The sequence below is a fragment of the Setaria italica genome, chromosome I, assembly GCF_000263155.2.
Source record: "Setaria italica strain Yugu1 chromosome I, Setaria_italica_v2.0, whole genome shotgun sequence".
NCBI classification, from domain to species: domain Eukaryota; kingdom Viridiplantae; phylum Streptophyta; class Magnoliopsida; order Poales; family Poaceae; genus Setaria; species Setaria italica.
The window spans coordinates 30,699,103-30,721,482 of record NC_028450.1 but is presented as its reverse complement, the minus strand read 5'-3'; the positions used below and the strand labels follow the sequence as shown (position 1 = coordinate 30,721,482).

At 45.2% G+C, this 22,380-nt stretch overlaps 3 protein-coding genes across 5 annotated transcripts; all 3 read left to right on the top strand.

Moving 5' to 3' along the window:
- Positions 1 to 1,166: 1,166 nt before the first annotated feature.
- Positions 1,167 to 3,599, top strand: LOC101785963 (40S ribosomal protein S11). Its single transcript, XM_004953031.3, has 6 exons — positions 1,167 to 1,278; positions 1,765 to 1,805; positions 1,897 to 1,997; positions 2,818 to 2,962; positions 3,037 to 3,126; positions 3,304 to 3,599. The coding sequence occupies exons 1-6, from the start codon at positions 1,267 to 1,269 to the stop codon at positions 3,395 to 3,397; spliced, it is 483 nt and encodes a 160-aa protein (XP_004953088.1). The 5' UTR covers positions 1,167 to 1,266; the 3' UTR covers positions 3,398 to 3,599.
- A 6,839-nt stretch (positions 3,600 to 10,438) lies between these two features.
- LOC101785556 (temperature-induced lipocalin-1) lies at positions 10,439 to 11,617 on the top strand. Its single transcript, XM_004953029.4, has 2 exons — positions 10,439 to 11,043; positions 11,142 to 11,617. Exons 1-2 carry the CDS (start codon positions 10,651 to 10,653, stop codon positions 11,325 to 11,327), a joined length of 579 nt encoding a protein of 192 aa, XP_004953086.1. The 5' UTR covers positions 10,439 to 10,650; the 3' UTR covers positions 11,328 to 11,617.
- A 2,610-nt stretch (positions 11,618 to 14,227) lies between these two features.
- On the top strand, positions 14,228 to 22,166 carry LOC101784615 (sister chromatid cohesion protein PDS5 homolog B). Of its 3 annotated transcripts, none has more exons than XM_004953028.4 (15): positions 14,229 to 14,711; positions 16,122 to 16,325; positions 16,405 to 16,586; positions 17,108 to 17,234; positions 17,335 to 17,526; positions 17,819 to 17,869; positions 17,936 to 18,044; positions 18,156 to 18,604; positions 19,042 to 19,146; positions 19,596 to 19,678; positions 20,048 to 20,099; positions 20,219 to 20,287; positions 20,359 to 20,387; positions 21,168 to 21,230; positions 21,310 to 22,166. In XM_004953028.4, exons 1-15 carry the CDS (start codon positions 14,586 to 14,588, stop codon positions 21,776 to 21,778), a joined length of 2,310 nt encoding a protein of 769 aa, XP_004953085.1. In that variant the 5' UTR covers positions 14,229 to 14,585; the 3' UTR covers positions 21,779 to 22,166. The 3 variants fall into 3 exon arrangements, with proteins under 3 accessions (XP_004953083.1, XP_004953085.1, XP_004953084.1); XM_004953027.4 differs by having other exon boundaries at positions 18,150 to 18,604; XM_004953026.4 differs by having other exon boundaries at positions 14,228 to 14,711; positions 17,936 to 18,604.
- The last annotated feature ends 214 nt before the right edge of the window (positions 22,167 to 22,380 follow it).

The following is a 22,380-nucleotide window of genomic DNA, read 5'->3' as shown; positions in this document are numbered from 1 at the left end:
ATAAATGTTTTTCTTCAATTTTCTTTTCACGGAAAGGGAATAATGTGCAAAATATGCTCGATTATGGTTCATATATATGGCAGTCTTATAGAATTTATTGGGTCACGTGACCTTGGTAACCTACTAACCTTTGGTAAAAATAAAAAAAGCCCTACTGACTCTTCCTTATTTACCATAACGGAAATGATTACGCGGTTTACCCCTTGGACTTCTAGATTCACATACGAGATTATAGTGAAAAGGTATTTCAATAATATCTTGAAAAAAATCTAATTTAACTCTTTGATGTTTGTGAGTAGCTATGCTTAAGGTCTTATACTTGGTACCTCCATCGTTTCAAATTATAAATCGTTTGGCATTTTTAGATGCAGATATACGGTATGTCTACATAGAAAAGTAAAAACGAACTACAATTTGGGATTGAGTGAATGCATGGTAGCTAGTTCGCCACCATATGTCGTTAAGGGAACAACAAATTGGTAGAACGGCACAGCTAGCGCCCGGACGTCTGTTGCAACATCAAAATAAAACATCTGCAACATCAAAAATCTATAGTTGCAATATTGAAAAATATGCAAAAAAAATGACTACATCGTTTGACTCCAGGATAGAAAATTTCCGTTGCAACATGAACACTATGTTTCATGCAGCATTCACTGTGAAACATGCGGAAATAATGATTGCAACATCAATGTTTTATTATTGGAACATATGTAGCGTTTGATTTTTTTAGATTTCGGACATCTGTTCTGTAGCATTAGCATTACCGTTGATAGAAAGCTCCTCATTCCGATGCTATATTACGCTATACAATTCTTCTATCATTGTCTGGTGAAGCAACAATTTCATATAAAAATATAGATTTTGGTATTATTTGTGCACTTATTATTTGTCATTGCTAGTCTTCACAAACAAACGGCTCGTTGTAATTACCAATTCACCTTAACCATTTTTCTTTTAATTAATTTTAATATAATCGGAGGACGGCCATAGAGCTGATTGCTGCTACGGGCTTGATTAATCTGACTATTCCAAGCCCATTAAGCCGACGACCTAACCTAGCCCAACATGAAACCAGCAGGCCACAAAAAGGAAAAGCCCATCTGACCTCTCAAAAGAAAAGAAGAAAAGCCCACCTAGCTCTCATACATATAGCCAGCGGGACGGGTAGGGTTTTGGCTTCGGGCACGCCTTCTATCCTCGCGCCGCCGCCGCCGCCATCTACGCCGAGCGCCGCTTCCCCGTCAGTCTCTTGGAGCATCAACCATGGCGGAGCAGGTGAGTTGCGTCCGGTCGTCCACTGCATGGTCTATCCACTTGTTGTATTTCGATAAATTTCAAGCAGGAGGTACAATTACTCCTCTCGCAGCGTTCTGTTGGCCCAAGTTGCTAAGGTGCCTTGCTCGTTTGTCTGGCTGACCCCTTCGGATCTAGTCCTGTATTCTTATTCTGGTAGAGATCGTTGCCTCTTATATAGAAGTGTAATATCTAGAGCAATGGGTGCTCTTAGTAATATTGTTATTTCGTTTAAGTGGCATGGTTTGATTCAATTGCTTCATTGGCACTTAGTGATTAATTCATTATGCTCTGAACTGGATGTAGCCATGTAGCTCAATATTCGAGCACCCGCGTCTGTGGATCAGTCTAACTCTGATTTGCCACAAATGGATTGGTGGCTTTGTAATTAACTTGTCATCATTCTATCCGAAGATGGCCTTGGACTCTCTTGAGCAGTACAATTTAAACATTTTTCTGGTTTTGCAGACTGAGAAGGCTTTTCTTAAGCAGCCGAAGGTGTTCCTCTGGTAAGAGAAAGTGGTGCTATTCTCTGTGACTTGGTTCGTGGTATTCGTTTGGTAACAAACAGCAAACCATGTTTCATTTGTATAATTGCAGCCCGAAGAAGGCCGCCAAGGGGAACAAGCCCGGCAAGGGGGGCAACAGGTTCTGGAAGAGCATTGGCCTTGGTTTCAAGACTCCCAGGGAGGCCATTGAAGGTTTGCCCTATATCCTGTCCAACAGATACTAGCTTAGATGTATTATCTATCTTGCCATTTTGGAACTTATCAGCATGATACAACTATATTTACTCATGGTGCTCGTTCATTGCTTCCTAATGTTGCTGATTTTATTTGAATGGTAAGGAACTAGCATATAGCCTACAACTGAATCAGACTCTCTGAAAATTTGTCTGTTACAAATGTGCCCTATATCGAGCTCACAATTACTTGGTATGTGGTAGAGCAACTATGGATGGTTAAGCTGTCAGCCTGTCATCACTTGACTGTTTGATCTTTTCTACAACATTAGGGGTGAATTAAAATATAAACCCTTAGCACACATGTTGCAAGGTTGTTTATATTTTTTTGCATGCAATTTTGTTTATCACATATAGCAAGGACTGCCTGGTTCACCTATGCCCATTGAGTACAACATTACTATCCTCTGTATCTGACCTGGGTGTGCATGGTAGAATTGATGCGAATGGCTTGACAGTTTGTCTTCCAATTCTTCCTTTGTTTTCTTTATGCACTTGCTTCTTTACATTCCTGGTTCGTTATGAATTGTCTGTTCCCTTAAATTAGTTCTTTGTTATGGAGATTACTTTTTATTTCATCATTCACTTATGGTTGGTTAGCTTCTTCATTATTCATTTTGGAAATTCATTACATGTAAATACTTGAAACCTGATGACCGTTTGTCTGTTCTGTTGTTGCCATTGCATCATAACTCAGTATTGCTTGTGTTTGTGCCATACCCTGTGCGGTGCAGAAAAATTGTAGTTTGTAAAATCTGAGATTTGCCTTGTATTTGCAGGAACATACATTGATAAGAAATGCCCGTTCACTGGCACTGTGTCAATTAGAGGTCGCATCATTGCTGGAACATGCCATAGTGCTAAAATGAACAGGACTATCATTGTTCGCAGGAACTACCTTCACTTTGTCAAGAAATACCAGAGGCAAGTGACATTATTTTACACTTTACAAACTTTTACCGATTTCATTGTACTGACTATTATACTTGTAAATACAGGTATGAGAAGAGGCACTCTAACATCCCTGCCCACATCTCCCCCTGCTTCCGTGTGAAGGAAGGAGACCACGTGATCATTGGCCAGTGCAGGTAAAAGCAGTTGTGATGTTTCCTTGTCAAACTCAGCTTTTCCATGTGGAACTTTATCTTAACACGCGCACAACATTTCCCCAATACCATTACGGCATTCAAACATTTGCTGTGCGTGCCAATGGAGTTGTTAGATGCTGCTTGGAACTATCTAAAACTTGCTGCTGTGCCACACAGGCCACTGTCCAAGACCGTGAGGTTCAATGTGCTGAAGGTGATCCCTGCCGGGTCAAAGAGTGGTGCTGTGAAGAAGGCATTCACTGCTGCCTGAGGAATACATCAAAGATTCTGAAAGCTATGAGATTTTGATGTCCCATTCTGTATTGCAATTCCATCTGTCCTAGGATTTTTACTGAGAAAATATCGTCTGAAGTTAAAGTCAAAGAGCGCTGAAGTTAAGACAAAAAAGGTTAAATGATGCTTTGTTTCAGTCAGTATCATTTTGTTGCTGGCTGTGATTATGCGGGTTTTCAGTTTGGTTTTTTGTATATGCTTGATGCATACAGTCAAAACTATGCACCTGTTTTGCATATACTCGAAACTAGGCACTGTTATGGACACCTTCTTCGGTGCTAAGTTCCATCGCAGGAACGAGAAGCCGGCGTCAGGCTAGTTGGTTAGGGAAATAAGTTAGTTCGGTTTAGATATTCTTTTGCTAGAGTTTGTTAGTTAGCATGTTGCTAATATAAAGCACGGCAGAGTCCTTGTAATCCTCAAGTAGAAAGTAGTTGGACTCAAGTAAAAAGTAGTTGGAACTTCTCAGAGCCTAAAGTAGTTGGACTCAAGTAGAAAGTAGTTGGAACTTCTCAGAGCCTATAGAGGGTGACATCCTATCCACCTGTACTCTCCGTTACCTAGCAATATAGCCATATCATCTTTGGTATTAGCTGGGATCTTCCTTGGAATCGCCTTCCTCCACGCCTGCATCTGCGATCGTTGCCGCTAAACCCACCGCACCTCACGCATCCGCAATCATCATCATCGGTGGCGAGTTCATCACCAAGGATTCCTTCGATGCAGCAATCGATCGGATGGTTAAGGCCATCATTGATCTTGGCTCCAAGCTTGAGTGCGAGGTTGCATTGGTCCGCACGGAGACTGGAACTATGAACACCTCTATCAACAACCTGCACACGCAGATCTTGACGAACAAGGGTCGTTACGACGCTGCCTCCTCCGAAAACAGCTTCGTGTTGCCGCCACACGCCATCCACAAGCTTCGTTTCCCAAGTACGACAGTGTCGAGGACCTGTTGGGCTGGTTGCACAAGTGCGATCGATTCTGTCGCTTGCAAGGACGCTGGAGGATCAGAAAATTTGGATGGCTTCGTTCTACATGGAGGGCGCGGCGCAGCAGTGGTACTACCGCCTGGAGAAGAACACAAGCGTACTGTCTTGGGCCAAGTTTGTGGAGGGTATCAACAAGCGCTTTGGACTGTCGATTCACAGCAATCCACTTGGCAAGTTGACTCATCTCCGGCGCACGGGCTCCGTCGACGAATATCAAGATCAATTCTTGAAGCTATTGACCCATTGTGATGGCGTCACCGAGCAGCAGCAGATGGACATCTTCACGGCTAGCCTGGGCAACCCAATGCGCACCGACGTGGAGATGCTCAAGCCGTAGACGTTCGAGGATGCAATGTCCTTGGCGTAGGAATACGAGCGACGGCTTAAGGTGGAGGACGACGCGTGGCACGGCGAGCGCGACGCCACGGTCGCTGGTGCGTTTCCCTACCTCACCAGCCATACCTAAGCCCTCACCTGCGGCAAGCGCCACCAGCTCTACACCGTCAACGCTAGCAACACCAGTTAAGGTGGTGCCTCACAATCCGCACTTCACGCACTTGTCGCCTGAGGAGATGGCACAGCGGCGGCTCAAGGGCCGTTACTTCAATTGCCCGGAAAAGTTCACCCCCAACCACGACAAGTCGTGCTCAATGCGCGGCATCTATTTGCCGGAGCTTGCCGAGGATGACCCCACGGACGAATTCGACCTCGACAACCTGTGCATCTCCATCCACGCGCTCACCGGCATCGCGATAGGGGATACGATCTAGCTGCACACAGAGAATGCGTGCAGCACCCTCTCCGTCCTCGTGGACTACGGGTCCACTCATTGCTTCGTGTTGACGGCAACTGTGGCATGATTGGGGCTGACTCCAACGCCACGGCCCGGGCTGACCGTGGGTGTCGCCAACGGTAAAAGAGTGCCATCGTCAGGGGTGTGCGGTGCCATCCCGATCCTGATCGGCCAGGAGCGCTTCTACGTGGACATCTTCATGATTGCCCTCAATGGCTACGAGATGGTCTTAGGCTGCCAATGGCTACGCACCCTAGGACCTATCCTCTGGGACTTCACTGTCAAATCCGTGTCCTTCTAGCGTTTTGATCACCGCGTCAAGTGGTTTTGCGTGGGTGCGTCCACAACGTCGAGGCTTTCCCTCATCGCTGCTCGTGACTTGCTGTCCCTGCTCTTAGATGAATTCTGCGACATCTTCGAGCCTCCGACGGGACTATCGCCGTCTCGCCATCTGGATCACAGCATTCACCTCCTGCCTAACACGCCGCCAGTGGTAGTGCGGCCGTACTGCTACCCCCAATTCCTAAAGGATGAAATTAAGCGCCAGTGCGAAGAGATGTTACGCAGATCATTTGACCAAGCATGTCGGCATTCTCCTCCCCGGTGCTGTTGGTGCGTAAGAAGGATGGTTCCTGGCATTTTTGTGTGGACTACCGTGCCCTTAACTCCAAGACAGAGCGGGACGTGTTCCCGATTCCCGTCATCGACAAGCTACTAGATGAACTCCGTGGCGCCAAGTTCTTCACCAAACTCGATTTGCAAAGTGGTTACCATCAAGTCCGAATGCATTCCGATGATATTGCCCAAGACCATGTTCCGCACACACCATGGCCACTTTGAATTCCTAGTGATACCCTTTGGCCTCACCAACGCGTTGTCGACGTTCCAAGGCATTGATGAACGAGGTGCTTCAGCCGTACCTACGTCGGTTTGTGCTCATCTTCTTCGACGACATCCTGATCTACAGCTCCACCTAGGCGGAACACCTCCAGCACATTCGTGCTGTTCTAACCACCCTGCGCGCATGAGATGTTCCTCAAGCAGTTGAAGTGTGTCTTCGGAGACCACTCTGTAGCCTACCTCATCCACGTGATGGGTGAAGACGGGGTGGCCATGGATCAGGAGAATATTACTGTTGCATAGGCGTAAGTTCATTCACAATTACGGTCTTATTGCTGCTCCCCTCATAGCCTTGCTCAAGAAAGAGGCGTTCCATTGGACGGACGCTGCTACAGAGGCGTTCAACGCCTTAAAGACAGCACTCACCATAGCACCGATTCTTCAGTTGCCGGATTTTGATCGGGAATTTGTGGTTGATTGTGATGCGTCTGGTTCGGGATTTGGTGTTGTTCTTCATCAGGGTTAGGGCCATGTAGCCTTATGTCGGTGTTTTATACCCGGCAATCTACCGAGGGGTATCATGAGGTAGTAGATTGGTTGGTGGGGAATCGTCGGACCTGGAACATGAAGGTAAAAGTGAGGACAAGATACGGATTTATACAGGTTCGAGCCGCCGGAGTAGCGTAATACCCTACGTCCTGTTTGGGGTGTTGTATATTGCGTCCTGCGCTTGAGTGTTGTTTGGTGTGATGGTTTGGTCCTCTGTTGTAGTTCTATGAGATCTTCGCTTACCGATTTAAGAACCCTTACCCTCTTTTATTTACTCCATGGGACACCTTCTTCGGTGCTAAGTTCCATCGCGGCGTCAGGCTAGTTGGTTAGGGAAATAAGTTAGTTCGGTTTAGATATTGTTTTTGCTAGAGTTTGTTAGTTAGCCGGCTGCTAATATAAAGCACGGTAGAGTCCTTGTAATCCTTAAGTAGAAAGTAATTGGGACTTCTTAGAGCCTCCGGAAAGAGGGTGAGATCCCATCTACCCTGTACTCTCCGTTACCCAGCAATATAGCTATATCATGCACCGGTTTTGCTTGTTGGAGCTTTGGGTGTCAAGATCTGTGAACGTACAAGAAACCTTTTTCAGCCAAGATGAATACGCTCAAACACTGATGCGCACTTCATTTTTTTCAAAATTATAGATCGTTTTAGCTTTTATAGATTCATAGTATTTTCTATGTATATAGATATAAGCATATGTCTAGGTGCATAGTTAAAACTATACACCTAGAAAAATCAAAACAACCAATAAATTAGGAGAATTGATTTGTATCCAATAGTAACGGAAGCATCTTATTGCCTGTATGCTGCTCTCATGACTTGGTAGTATTGTTCCTTGTCTTTGGCATCGTCAAGAGCCTTTAGCATCTTTTGAGAGAATATATAAGCGTTTAGAATGCTGTAACAGCTTAGAAACGTGCTATAGGTGCTGAGGCCAGTTGCAAGCCATCGCACCAACTCAATTTTAAGGGAAAAAACTAGATCCCGTTTGTTTGAGATTATAATCCATCCATTTATTTGATATTATAATCCATCCAGATTATATAAGTTAGATTATGGATCAAAGGTACTATAGTAAAAGATCATATTGGAATCACAAATAATCTGAAATAAGCTATATCTCATGATGATCTCTTACCCTACTACCTTGGATCATAATCTACCCTGTTTGTTTGAGATTATAATCCACCTAGATTATATAAGCTGAATTATGGATCATGTGTATTATGTTAAAAAATCACCTTATGATCATTTTAGGATTACAAATAATTTGAAATAAGCTAGATGATGATCTTTTATTCTATTCTAGTATCCTTAAACTATAATCCAGCTGGGAAGCCTTATCAGCCGGCACTTGAAGTGTCCTGGGACGCAACTCGTGTGCCGTGACATTGACACAGCAGCACCCGGCGTCGCTGACAGCTACCATGTGAACCCCTCCTCGCAACTGCTGAACTGCATCAGCTCTTCGGCGTCCAGAAGGCCTGAATGCACAAGATACGTGAACTTGCAAGAAACAACCCAGCAAAGATGAATGCGTGACCACACTAGTAAAAAACTTTTTATTCCAGTTGGTAGGAATCAAATCTCCCGAAAAACTATCCGAGATAAAGGATTTTGCAAAAAAAAATATTATAAATTTCCGGGAAGCCCTACACGCGCATATCGCAAGTCATGCGATTCTTCACATGGAATATGCGCGTGCGTGGTGCGTGAATTCGAACCCACAACCTCAAACCTCGCGCGTAGTTTTCTTGCCATCCCACCTACACAACACATCTAACTATATAGAGAATGCAATCCTTTTGTATTAACTCGTGGGGAATCCTTTATTCTTGATTTATGTTACTAACCGGGACTAAATATCCCCTTTAGTCCCGGTTGGTAACACAAATCGAGACTAAAGGGTCCACGAACTTTAGTCTTTTTCAGCCACCCGCGGGGACCCGTTTATTCTGATTGGAAACACCAACCAGGACAGATGACTCCCCTTTTATCCTGGTTGGTGTTACCAACCAAGATTAAGTATGTGTTTGGATGGGAGACAATGTAGGACGGGACGGTTCCGTCCCAGTTTTCCGGGATGGGATGATCCCATTTCATGTTTGGTTGAATGGGATGGGTCTGTCCCAATTTTTTGTTTGGTTGGAGAGATTGCAATAGACGGGACGAGCACAGTTTCCTCCTTCCGTCAAACACTGTTTGTGGGGCCCACCTGTCATACTAAGTATCTTCTTCCTCCTCCTCCTGAGCCACGCCACCCCGCCGCCCCCCGATCCACACGCCGCCGCCCTTGCTCGCCCCACACCGTCCATGGGACCGCCCCTGCTCCACCCACCGCGCCGCCCCTCTCCACCCCGCTGCCGCCCCTGATCCACCCCACCACCGCCCCTGCTCCAACCCCGGCCGCCCGATCCCCCCGCCGCCGCCCCTGCTCACCCCCGCCGGCCATGGAGGGTCGCGGCGGAGGTCCAGCTCGCCCGTGCGCCCGCGGCGGAGCTCGCCCACGCCGGCCATGGAGGGCCGCGGCAGAGCTCGCCCGCTCGCTGTTGCTCCCTCTCGCGTGTCAGACGGGGGACGACGGCGTTGAAGTGGGATGACCCCGTCCGCTCGTTTTTTGCGGACGGGAGCGTCCCGGATATTTGCGATATATTCCCTACTAAGGATGACTCCATCCCGTATGTTTCCCAACCAAACACTAGCAAAAATGAGATCGTCCCATCCCGTTCCGTCCTCGGAACCAAACGCACCCTAAAGGGTCGAGAGCCTTTTATTCCGGTTGGTAACACCAATCGGGATAAAAGAGAGATTTTTTTTCCACTAGCCTTTGCAACCAGGATAAAAATATCCCAGTTGATGAGCCCCCGCCAGTGGCCGAGTTTTAATACCGGTTGGTGAGTCTTTAATCCCAGATCAAATATTAATTGCGACAAAAGGGGTGGAGATGAGTTTTCTACCGGTGCCGAATCGTCCACGGCCCAGGTACCGTCAACAGTGACGCACTTTTGGCCTGGGTTTACGGTGCGCACGTGAAGTCTGAACTCTGAGGTCTGTTCCCTCCATGGACAAGGACATTGCCGGAAAGCTCCCAACGCCAGCAGCACTAGAGTGCAGTGATGTCGCGGTCTCGCCTCCCGGATCAGTTTCTTCGTTTTCTCATTGCGGTCTAGAGTCTCAGCCTTGGAGAACAAGCAAGAAGCAAGAATCTCGCAGGGCCATCGAGTAGTGACATGGATATTCTGGAGTACTCCGGAGTGCTCCAATCATGTGAACCCATCTTCTGGGTCGATCAGCACTGTTTTTTTTAGATCAAATTATTCGGCCTTGTGCTGATCCTATGTGGCCAGACAAGAACGCTCGCTGCACTACTTTCGGCCGCCTGCGGCTGCAGCCGCAGCAGCCCAAACGCTTACTGCCGCTGCTGCAACTAGCACTACCGAACAGGAAAGTAAGAGGAGGACGCTGGAATTCTTGGTGTTTGGAACAGTAGAAGATGCGTTTTCGGAACGAGAACCAAACCAAAAACACAGCCTTTTGTTAACAGAAATGTCTGCATTTCTGTTGTAGACTTGTAGTCCTGGAAGCACGGCAATCCGGCACTACCGCTCGCGCCGCTGATTCCTCGACGAAATCGACCAAAACAACGTGCCAGCGAACGGAAAGCTCAGCTGTCTGGGCGTGCGATGCGAGCACGCGACACGGTGCTAGTGCTGCACGGTGGATGGAGAGATGCACAGTAAAAAGCAGTTACCTTCGCGTACAAGTCTCCACGTACCCTGACCTCCCTGAGCAACGAGACAAACACTTGTTAAGCGTTCCAGAGCCCTCCACGTCGTTCCCCTCGCACCAGCACCTTATCCTGATCTCTTGCTCCCCTCCCCTCTCCGTCCCAGCAAACCACCCCCAAAACCCCTCTCCGATCCTCTTCTATATATCATCCATCATCGGAAGCTCACCGCATCACCTGCAACAACAAAGCGAAATCACCAGATTGTCCCAGGCGAGGAGCACACAGTAACTAGCCCATCGATCGGCAGCAGCAGCAACAATGGCGGCGGCGAAGAAGAGCGGCGGCGGCGAGATGACGGTGGTGCGTGGGCTGGACGTGGCGCGGTACATGGGGCGGTGGTACGAGATCGCGTCGTTCCCATCCTTCTTCCAGCCCCGGGACGGCCGGGACACGCGCGCCACCTACAAGCTGCTGGAGGACGGCGCGACGGTGCACGTGCTGAACGAGACGTGGAGCAAGGGCAAGCGCGACTACATCGAGGGCACGGCGTACAAGGCCGACCCCAGCAGCGACGAGGCCAAGCTCAAGGTCAAGTTCTACCTCCCGCCCTTCCTCCCCATCATCCCCGTCGTCGGCGACTACTGGGTGCTCTACGTCGACGACGACTACCAGTACGCGCTCGTCGGCGAGCCCCGCCGCAAGAACCTCTGGGTAAGCCGATTGTTCTACATACACAAGTACAAGAGCATGCCACACAGTATTCTAGTTTCAATTCCACCGTGTGTTCTCATCGGTCTTTGGGCGTGCAGATCCTGTGCAGGAAGACGAGCATCGAGGAGGAGGTGTACAACCAGCTGGTGGAGAGGGCCAAGGAGGAAGGCTACGACGTGAGCAAGCTGCACAGGACGCCGCAGCAGGACCCGCCGCCGGAGAGCGACGCCGCGCCCACCGACACCAAGGGGGTCTGGTGGTTCAAGTCGCTCTTCGGCAAATGATCCATCTATCATTCACTACACATGCTACGGTGCTTTGCTGCTAGTACTAGTGTTATCTGCTAAGCATAATCTGTGCCGCGTGCGGCGAATAAAATGAATTATTGCCGTAGAAATTAGAATTTGTATCTGCCTGCTGTTACTGTTAGTGTACCTATACGTTCGTGTTGTGTTGTTGTACATGTGCTTGGATGAATCAGTGGAGTTAAGATGTAGTGCTTGATTTTATTTTATGGTGATGCAGTGCTGGGGACATTGTGTCAAGTACTATCATGTAGCTTTGTCGGATGTTAGCTCTGACTCTTAAAATAACTGTCGGGCTTGTGGGAAGCAAAAGCATGTCAAAGACGGTCGAGCTTGTGAAAGGCACCCGGGTAGAACCGACCTGGGACGCTGCGAGGCATTTCGTTTCATGTGGGTTTTCTACTCGAATTGATTCGCTGTTTCCAAAAAAAAGGGCTCCATTTTTTAAAAGTTCACTTGTTCTTAATATTTTAGCTGGTTCATTGCATCTCCAAACTAAAATGTGCAGCTGGCTTTTCAGGGTTTTTTTTTATTATAAAGGCTTTTCAGATTGAACATTTACTGGTAGTATATGCAAATCAATTGTTAGTTTAGGGACATAACATTGCTCATACTGAGAACGCGCGCGCATGTCCTCTTTACTTTGTCCTCTTTGGTCGTGAATCCCAACCTCGTACTAGATTAACCTCGCTCACTTATGCCAAAATGAGTTTAACATTTATCTAAAGAAGAAGCAGATCTTGAAGGCTTCGTTTGGAGCGCTGAAATTATTCCCAATTCCCATGTCAAACTGAACCATCTCCTCTGAAATTCACAGGAGATTTATGCATTTCAATACACTTTTTCCTTCGAACTATTGCCTGCCATTTCAAACGCTAGATCGAAACAAACCCACTGGGCCACATTTTACGGGCCACATCTAGCAGCAACTTGGTGATGGACCAGCCCAGTCTTCGATATCTTCTCATTTTCCGGATGACCACGTCATTCATAATGATGGGCCGCTTGTTTCCTCCATGCTTCCATTTTTTTTAGCCCATTTACTTTCTTTCTTCTTTCTTGTGCTGGCTCTGCTTGCTCACTCGCTAGCAACCGTCGCCGCTTTACACTATCACCGCCACCACCATGTCATCTCCTCTTCAGGCTTCCAGGGTTGACCTTCAAGCTGTCCCGTGCCTCTTTACCACAAGTAGTGATCCATCTGAGTATGAGATCAGCTTTCCCTTCTTTTTTTCGGTGAATGAAGGAGAAGTCGAGGATGAGCCAAAAGATGGAACAATCCATCTTCATGCTTGGAAAATCCATCTTCAAGCTCGGAATAATATTTCATATTGCTAGGATATTTTATTCCTCTGTAAGGATGAGTTTGGGGTCTAGACCATTTTCTTTTTTCATTTACAACTATTTTTCTAGGGATATAAGAATTTTATTTTATTTCAAACAATTTTATATGCTGGTGCATCCTTCTTGATGATGTCTCTAACTTTAAGGTGTGAGGCGCTAAGGAGTACAGGTAAGATAGAAGGTGATCCAGAAGATGGAACAATCAATCTTCAAGCTTGGAATAATATTTCATATAGCTAGGATATTTTCTTCCTCGGTAAGGAAGAGTTTGGGGTATAGAATATTTTCTTCTTTCATTTACAACTTTTTTATAGGGATATAATTATTTTATTTTATTTCATAACTCAATAAGGGAGAAAATTAAATATACAGATATCTTTGTTACGATGCAAAGATCAAATAATGTTGTTCTTTATGGCTCGCTATATTATACCGTGTTAGATAAACATGCAGCTAATTTTTAAACTTACAATTTGAAAATCAGCCACGATGAAAAAGTTTAAATATAAGACTGCCGCAACATGCATTCTATAGTACCAAGTGGCACGACGTTTTCACTCAGGAAGCATAGTAAGACCGAAGCCAAACTTAAGGTATGGACATGAGTTTATTGCGAGGTATTTGAAAGATTTTAACACTTTCTTATGCAAAAGACTTGAAAACTCAAATTATAGCCGTGCAGCCTACATAAGTGTGTAATTTACACCGTTGACACATGATGGTAAAAAAGGAATACTCATTGGATGCTACCTCAGTTAAAAAAGATAGTTTTATTTATTACATGTTCACACAATACGACGCTATGTACTACATGTGCATTGTCGTCATGTTTTAACTTTTCGCGGAGTAACGCATATCCGTTGGATTCCACTAATTTGATGGTCCGTTAGCACCCCCGCCTGTATATATACCCCTTCGTCGGACGGTCTTCTCCTACCTCTCGACGTATCGCCTCAAATCGGTACGCGGTTTATATTGTTCGTCTTCTCCGACGCCGGCGACATGTCTACTTGCCGTCTCCGCTTCAAAGACCACCATCGCAACCACTATTTCATACCAGAAGCACGGTCGTCGCCGCCTCGCCACACTGCAGACATCTTTGACCAGGTAAGCAAAGTCAAAATTCCTTTCTCATCTTACCTCTCCCTCCCTACGCTCACAGCACGAGATCTGCCTGCCGAGATACGTAGAGGGCGTACACAGCCGAAAACCAGCGCGCCGAACTGCCGTTTCTGCCGCAGCGAGCGAGCGAGCCGTGGCAGCCATCGGCCGCGCGGCCCAGGCGAGCGACGGCCGAGATCGCGCGGGGTGAGGTGGCGGTGGCCAGCCAAGCCACAGCAGGCCGCGCCCGCGGGCGGACGCGAGGCCGGCCAGGTGAAGGGGATTCCATGGCCGCCCGACGCGTCCGTCCGTTGGGGCCTGCGGCGTGTGCAATTTTGGCAGGCCGCGCGAAAGCGCGCAGTCCAAACCACCAGCCGCCCGCGCCCGCCCCTCTTCCCCCATAAATCGCCTGCCGATTCTTCCAAGCCTCGCCTCGCCCTCGCCTCGCCTCTCACGCACGCACAGCCCAACCCCACAGGCCACAGCCAGAAGGAGCCATAAGACACACACCAGCCAGGCAGCCCCCGCACCGAAACCTCGTCGCGTCGCGCGGAAGGGAGGGAGGAGAGGGGTGCGCGCGGGTGGGAAGGGAATACAGCTGCGGAATCCTCTCGTCATCCGCCACCGCTCCACCGCGCTAGCTAAACCCTCTCTCCTCCGCGGGCGGCGCGCCGGGCTCCGGCGCCGCCTGCTTCCTTCCCGGCCCCCGCGACACTCCCGCCGCGAGGGGGAAACCCTAGCAGCGGCAGATCTCGCGCGGGCGCTCTCGATCCGGCCGATTCGGCCGGGGAAATGGCGGACGACGGGGCGCCGGACGCGGAGGAGCGGCCGCAGCAGCTGCAGGACCGGCTCAGGGAGGTTGGGGAACGCCTGCAGGCGCCGCCCGACGAAGCGGAGGACCTGCTCAAGCTCCTCATAGTGAGACTACTCTCCTTTCCCAGCGCCTTTACTTGTCTTGTCTGATTATTGCGCATCTGTTAGGGACGCTGTTCTGTGATTTGTCGTGGTTGGCCCTGTGGTTTCGGCTCGGTTTGTCGTAGTATGAGTGGAAACGCGGCTGGATTTTGCGCTCGTACCTGTTTGGATCGTGGATGGAATGCTACTCGGGCTTGTGATTTGCTCTAGGGTTGTTTAGTCTTTGGTGCTCTGGAATTCGTGATTTTTTTTTCCGTTAAGGCTTAGACAGGAAGTGTAGTTTACTGCAGAGTGATGGATTGTTGTTTTACAGAGTTAACCTGGCATAGTTTCGTTGAATGTCAGGAGCTATCATACGACCTGCCTTTCTAGGCTTGGTTTGCTCCTTCGATTCTATCTGGGGGCTTAGCTTACTCCTTCGATTCTATCTGTTAGGGTTCCACTTGTTGGACATGTTGAATTTTAATTTGTATTTTTTTTTTTGGCTGTTTGGTATGGTTGAAAAGCTGGAGGTGTTGGCCCCTTAATTCTTTACTTCTCGGCGAGTATTATTGGATTGGGGATTTGAGGATGGGATTGTATATAAGATTGGAGTTTAACATCAGCCCACTTTAATCTCTACTGCTCCCAAGTTCGTCTTTTTTTTGTCTTATTGCAGAGAGTACTTTTGGGGCTCTGAAATATTTTTTGTCCTGAATAATTTCTGTGAGATTTAGCATATTTTTCGTTTACTGGGTATGACCGTTTGGATCGTGGATGAACTGCTACTAGGGCTGGTGATTTGCTCTAGGGTTGTTTAGTCTTCGGTGCTCTGGAATTCGTAAATCTTTTTTGTTGTGGCTAACATGAAGTGTTTTCAGTTTTCTATGTAGAGTGCTGGATTGTTGTTATACAGAGTTACCCCCTCATGGTTTGGTTGGAATGATTTTTACCTTTTTAGAAATCTGAGTGAATGTCAGGAGCTATCATGCAATCTTCCTTCTAGGCTTGGCTTGCTCCTTTTATTCTTTCTGTTGGGGTTCTACTTATTGCATATGCCAAATTTTATTTTGTATTTTCTATTTGGCTGTTTGGTATGGTTGAAAAGCTGGAGGTGTTGGCCTCTTATTACTTTACTTCTTGGCGATTATTGGTTGGATTGAGGTTGGGATGTGTGTATCAGATTGGAGCTTAACATCAGCCTAATTTATTCTCTACTGCTCCAAAGTTTGTCCTTTTTTTCCCTTGCAGAAAGAGTGCTTTTAATGGTCTGAAATATTTTCTATTAGGAATGATTTCTGTAGGGACATAGCATAGTTTAGTTTACTGGGAAGGCCTATAAATGTTAAGAGTCTGATCATGGCATCTGCCTACCCAGGCTTGCTCCTCTAATTGTATGAAGACATCAAGTTGGTTGTTTGTTTGTTCATGCAGGAAGTTGAGGAGTGTTTACTTAAAGTAGAGCAATCACCTCCTGAAAGCACATCAAATGCTATGCGAGCAGCAACTGAAGCGCTGGTCAAGAAAGAGCTGGTGGGCCATACTGACCCAGATGTCAGGCTTGCTGTGGCATCATGTATCTCTGAGATCACAAGAATCACGGCACCTGATGCTCCATATGATGATGATGCAATGAGGGTATAGTTTGTCCTGAACATAATGATTTCTGTTACATTGTGTGTACTCACTAATCACATATGTTTTTACTTGGTTTCAGGATGTATTCTCTTTGATTGTGGGTGCCTTCCAGAATCTCGATGACACAGAAAGCCCCTTGTTTGCAAGGAGATTGTCAATTCTTGATACTGTTGCAAAAGTCCGGTCCTGTGTGGTGATGCTAGATCTTGAATGTGATGATTTGATAAACGATATGTTCCATCACTTCTTGAGGACTGTTTCGTAAGAAACCTCTTCATTTGTCTTGGCTTCATCTATTTCTTCTCTTTCTTATTTCTTGCTGTGCTAAAACATGTTTTCTAAGCTATACCCTGGATGTATGTTCAAGTTTCTGTAAATTTGTCCATCATTTTTTTTTGAGACGAGGTTCGATCCCATTTCCATTACTTATAACGGAATTATAGATTTGTCTAAGATACTTTGTACCTGTAAGATTTGCTAAGGAACAAGAGCTAGCTACTTTTTTTATCTGTTTTAATTTGATTTCCTCCTTAGATACTTCAACATTATATTTGTCAGCATTGCCAAACTGCTAATGTTGATTCTAAACTCATTGATCTGTTTCTCTGGCTGGGAGTTACACATTCACACACTGATTATTTATAAATGAAGCTTCTATATTTTGATATTAGCTTAACCCTATTCTGCTACTACATTTTGTTCACTTGATCAGCATTCATGGTTTCAGAAGTATGTGTTGTATTCTGCATACGAGTTTTCAACTTTTCTACGTCTTATTTCAGTTCTGAACATTCAAATGCTGTCATCTCCTGCATGGAAACAATAATGAGATTGGTAATTGAGGAGAGTGAGGATGTCCAACCACAGATTGCATCTTGCTTACTCCAAAATGTTAGAAAAGAGGACAAGGTATTTCTGTCTGAACTTTCCTCACATCAGCAACATAGATTTACATTCATAGCCTGAGAAAAGGGTTGACATGATCTAATCATTTTGATTTTATTTCCAGGAATCTTCTTCGCCTTCTTTTGAACTTGCTGAGAAGGTTATAGGCGCGTGCCGGGAAAAACTAAAGCCAGTCTTTCTGCAATCACTAAAAGGCACTTCCTTGAGTGAATACAGCCAAATCGTTGCATTAGTTTGTGAAGAGGGTTCAGATGACAGGGAAGAAAATAATGCTGATCCTTCTGGGAAGGACACGGTTAGTTAAATTACAAGCTTGCTACGATTAATTTTGGAAGATGTTTGCATTGTTGTTTGCTTAAACTGTTACGCCATTCTTACAGGTGGTAGAGTAGGCAATCTTGTTTTTTTTTTCTTCGTTGTTTGGTTTGAGATGGTGTTATGCATAAATGTTATCACTTTGCTAGATTAAAGAGGATGGCTTGGGAGATGAAATTGTGATTGGTTTTAGCCTGTAGAATCAAATCAACAAATGTAGGAAGAGGGTGTTCTAGTTGATTCACCTGTCTTTACTTTTGATGTCTTAATAGGTGGATGATGGCAAACTATCTGAAAGAACTATTTCTGATGAATTACCACAGGTATGACCTGCATCTTCTATATCTATTGAAATGGCTGATATAATACCAGCTTGTTTTTTTGGGCAGGAATCTTCGAAGGCGGAGCAAGATATTAGCCGTCCTGAACAAGATGGTACTTCTATGAATGGTAATACGGCTGCTGCTATTAGCAGTGATGCAACTCCAGCTGACACAGGTGAGTCTAATCAAGTACTACCTTCCACAAAAGAGAAGTTTGAACAACCTTGCTATGCTGAAAACATAGTGGATGCTGATCAGTTGAATTCTGGCAACCATGAAGGTGCAGATTCCATTGCTGCAGAACCCAAAAAGAAGTCGTCCCTTGATTCAGACAAAAGTATTAAGCCCAATCCATCGGATAAATCTGAAGCAACTGAACATTCTGGTTCTGATACTAAAAAAGAAGATATTGTAGCATCTGGAGAGGAGGGGACCAACGGAGCAGCTGATGATACATCAAAGCCTGCTGATATTACACCTGTTAAGCCAAGACGAGGCCGACCTCCTGGGCCAAAGTCATTGGAGAAGAAGGCTGCTGGAAAGAACAAACCTTCAAGATTTTCTAGTGATTCAGCAGGGAAGTTAACAAAAAGATCAGCTAAGGATGAGGTCAAGTCTTCTGTAAAAAAGGCTGGTGAGGCAGAGTCATCTAAGAAGCCTCAAAAGAGCAGTTCGAAGCAGCAGAAGGATGAAACTCTTTCTGAGGAAGATCCTGCCAAGGATCTGAGCTTAAAGGTTATTCTCTTAACACCTAGCAGGTTCTGTTCTTAGTTATTAATATTACCTGCTTTTGACAGTTCTACCTCTTATGTGTAGAACATTGCCCCTAATGTTTGCTAGGTTGTATTAGATCCCTAATATAGTTTTCTTTGTATTTCTATTTTGATGCACTGTATGATATTTGTGTAACTTTACTCTTTACTGTTGCTAGTTAATAAGTCTTCGCTACTTTAGTTTCATACAATTACCTGTATTTGGAATATTCTATTATTTGTACCTTTGTTATTCCGTGCTTGCTATTCGGTTGGTGGTTTGAGTCTAGCTTTGCTGGAATTCGTGATTAGAGACTTAATTGCACATATCCATTGAAACTTAAAAAGTAGATGTGCCATCGTGCTATTCACTTTTCTAACACAGTGATCTGGTGTACTGACTGTTTGACCACAATGCAGGAAATGATCTCACCGAAGTCTTCGACCAAGGGGCCAGGTAGAACCAAAGGACAAAGCACAGAGAATAGCACACCTAAGAGGAAGCAGGAACAAGAGACTGAAGAGGTAAGAGTCATGGTTGTTCAGAGTTTACGTCTTTACGATTTTGATTCAGGGCCTCGATTCTATGATTCTATGTGATATAATCTATGTTTCTATGATTTATATATTCAAATCTCATGATTTATATATTCAATCTCATATGATTCCGATCTTACCCGAGGACCACTGATTTGATCTAGAATCTACAATTTTGGCAACCTTGGGTAGAGTGCATGCTGGATTAAGTTATTGCAATACAGCGTTTTTAGATGCCTGAGGTTGAAAATGTTTGATCAAGTTGGTCTTTTGTGCGGTGAAGATTTTTCATCATGCTGATAACTAACCAGTTTTCCATGGTTTATATATATCCTCTTATTATTTGAATAACCTGGTCTGAGCAGTACAGGTGTGCTTATAGTGCTGCATTATTCGTTTATAGTTACTTAATCTGATTCTTGAGTTTCTTTTGACAGCTTCCTCGTTCAAGGAAAAACAAAGGCCTTGATGGAAGCCTAGTTGGTGCAAGGATCAAAGTTTGGTGGCCAGATGATAAGATGTAAGTAGAATGAACAATTTGTGATTCTGAATTGTTGCCTCATGTTGAAATGGTTAATTTCTTCGCTATTTAATATTAAAAGATGTAGCCATTATTACATGTTTTATCATTGAGGTACCAAAATGAAGCAATTGTAAGATATGACTTCACATGGTTCATGGTTGTCTACCCATTTTTTCTACTTATTTACTATGTCTTGTTATTTTTGAATAGTTACAATTCTGCAGTGTAGTTATTTCAATTTTCTTTCTGATTGTTACTCGGAAATGAATACTCTGTTTGGATCTAGCAAAGCCTGTTGCTCTGTACATTTTGTCAGCTTTCTGTGTATTATTGTCCAGATTTTAAGCCTTTTTTATTGTTTTGCAGGTTCTACAATGGTGTTGTGGAGTCATTTGATTCTGGTTCTAAAAGGCACAAGGTTTGTCTTTGTGCACTACTATAACCTGCACTGGCTATTTACCTTACATGGAAACTACTGTTGATTGAAGTATCTTTTTTTTTTCTTTCCATCATGGTTCTTTCATTTTTGGAGCGTAGGTTGCATATGATGATGGGGATGTAGAGGTACTACTTCTCAGGGATGAAAAGTGGGACTTTATCAGTGAGGTATGCACATCTCACCTCGTGATGATGATTATGTTTGTTTCCTGGTTTCTGATTAATTTTTACTCTGGCAGGACAAAGGAGCTTCTGTGGCATCTCAAACGTAAGCAAACTCGTCTTTGCGCCATTTTTGTATCTGCAACGTCAAAATTACATCTCTATTTTTGCCTTTAGTTACAGTTTCAAATTTGGATATTGGTTCATGTATTGATAGGCAGTAGGACTGGTTTCCCATATTTATATTTAGAATGCACTTGCACCCTACATACTTAATTGGCTACCTCAAATCAGAACAGGGCCACTGTTTACTTGCATGACAATGGAGTCAGTGACTCATTGTTCAATGCGTTGATGTCAATGTGTTTGCTCACCCGCATGGGTGCGCACTCGAAACTAGATCTTTAGCTAAAGCTTTGGGCTATGGTGAAGTAGTGTGATTCTGTGCTTTCAGTGTGATGTATGTCTACTTTTTCTCCTGTTTTCTTATTTTTGAAGTGCCTGGCTTACCTTTGTGCAAGTGTCAATCAGTATGCTTGGTTGTGGTCTCATGGTTGATCAGTCCTTTGGCTTTGCTGTGGTCTCATGGTTTGCTATGATCACTCCACTGCTATTGGGGTTGCCAGGGTAGACTAGCATAGTGTTAGTCAAGCTCCACATCCCCTAATCTGGAAATTGTTTGTTCTCTGAAAGAATTTCAAGGGAAATGTTTGTTGTAAACTAGTTTGTGAACACCGGCAAACTGTGTAGGTCCCTGCTGGCAACTGATAATTGGATATTTATCCAAATTCCAAGCATGTTAATATGTCCCATACTTGTCACCTCACCCCTACTGGACATAAGCAGTATTGTTTGTTAAGTTTGTGTTATTGGTTGTTTTGAACAGTCCACGAGGCCGAAAAAGGAAAGGGGATGCAGTGAAGGAAGAAAATACAGAGACACCTAAAAGGTAAGTAATTGATACAAAGAAGTTGCGATGACTTGTGCCTGTAGCTTTTCTGAGGCTACTGTTTTCTGCATGGTGGCAGCGATGCTGTGGATCCTCCAAAGAAAAGGGGACGTCCCAAAGGTGTGCGATCCACCAATGGGGCACCGAATGACAACAGCTCTGCTACTCCAAGCACAAAGGGGAAAGCGGCAAGCAAAGATGTGAAAGATACGCCTGAAACTGGCCCCAACCTCAAAAATGAAGTTGAGAAGACCTCCAAGGACAAAGCCAGTGGATCAACCGAGAAGACAAAGGATGAATTGCCTAAAGATGCTGATGACAAGAGTGCAAGCAAATCTAAGGAGGCTAGCAGCAAAGGCAAGGATTCCAAAGATGAAGGGAAGTCCACTGAAGGAAAAGGCAGGCCAGGTCGCAAACCAAAAAATACTCCTGCAGTGAGTGAAGTTGACAAAGAGAAACGGAAGGAGAAAGATGGCAAGACAGCTGAAACAGAGCAAGAGGCATCAGCAAATGCTTCTACAGGAAAGAAGCGCAGAAGGAAGGCTTGAAGTTGGTGGCTATGATTCTCTTGTAAATGGATCTGCTCCCTAGGTTTGCTCCGTTAGTCAGAGAGGGGTCGGCACTGCACCATGTATTATGGATTGTAACTCCTGGTTCGGTTGCCTTTTAAACTGTCATCTGATTGGGTCTCTAGTGTTTAGGAGTGGTAGCAACATTTGCTATAGTTTTAATGTTAGAAGTAACTTGTTCGTTGTGGTCGGATGCGTGGTGCGGAGCCTTAACCGGAATGAATCCCATGCTCGCTGTGAGGCCCATGGCATCGTGTTGTCAGGATGGTGTTGTAGCTTCATGGTGTGATATTTATTGATAGGCAATTTATTCAGTGGATTTTGTAGCAGATGCGCCTTCGAAAAAGATGGTGGGCAAGTTGGCTTTGTTTCTTTGTTGCATGCTTACTGATTTCTCGGATGGCATTTGCAGTTTACCTCTGGATCTTGGCTCTGCCGTTATAGCTTGCGCATTGTTGTATCTACTTACATTTATGTAGGGGAGGACGAGCCAAGGGCGGCATCCAAACTGATGGCTTATCTCTTCGAAATGTAAGTTCATCGCAGAATCTGAAATTCATTTGCCTAAGCCTTGTCTGTCT

Excerpts from the sequence above, each read along its gene's own strand:
- LOC101785556 (XM_004953029.4), top strand. The coding sequence starts at position 10,651 with ATGGCGGCGGCGAAGAAGAGCGGCGGCGGCGAGATGACGGTGGTGCGT. Across the intron at positions 11,044-11,141 it reads CCCGCCGCAAGAACCTCTGG|ATCCTGTGCAGGAAGACGAG; the intron begins GTAAGCCGATTG and ends TTGGGCGTGCAG.
- LOC101785963 (XM_004953031.3), top strand. Across the intron at positions 1,806-1,896 it reads CAGCCGAAGGTGTTCCTCTG|CCCGAAGAAGGCCGCCAAGG; the intron begins GTAAGAGAAAGT and ends GTATAATTGCAG. Across the intron at positions 3,127-3,303 it reads GTGATCATTGGCCAGTGCAG|GCCACTGTCCAAGACCGTGA; the intron begins GTAAAAGCAGTT and ends TGTGCCACACAG.
- LOC101784615 (XM_004953026.4), top strand. The coding sequence starts at position 14,586 with ATGGCGGACGACGGGGCGCCGGACGCGGAGGAGCGGCCGCAGCAGCTG. Across the intron at positions 14,712-16,121 it reads ACCTGCTCAAGCTCCTCATA|GAAGTTGAGGAGTGTTTACT; the intron begins GTGAGACTACTC and ends TTGTTCATGCAG. Across the intron at positions 20,388-21,167 it reads GCTTCTGTGGCATCTCAAAC|TCCACGAGGCCGAAAAAGGA; the intron begins GTAAGCAAACTC and ends TGTTTTGAACAG.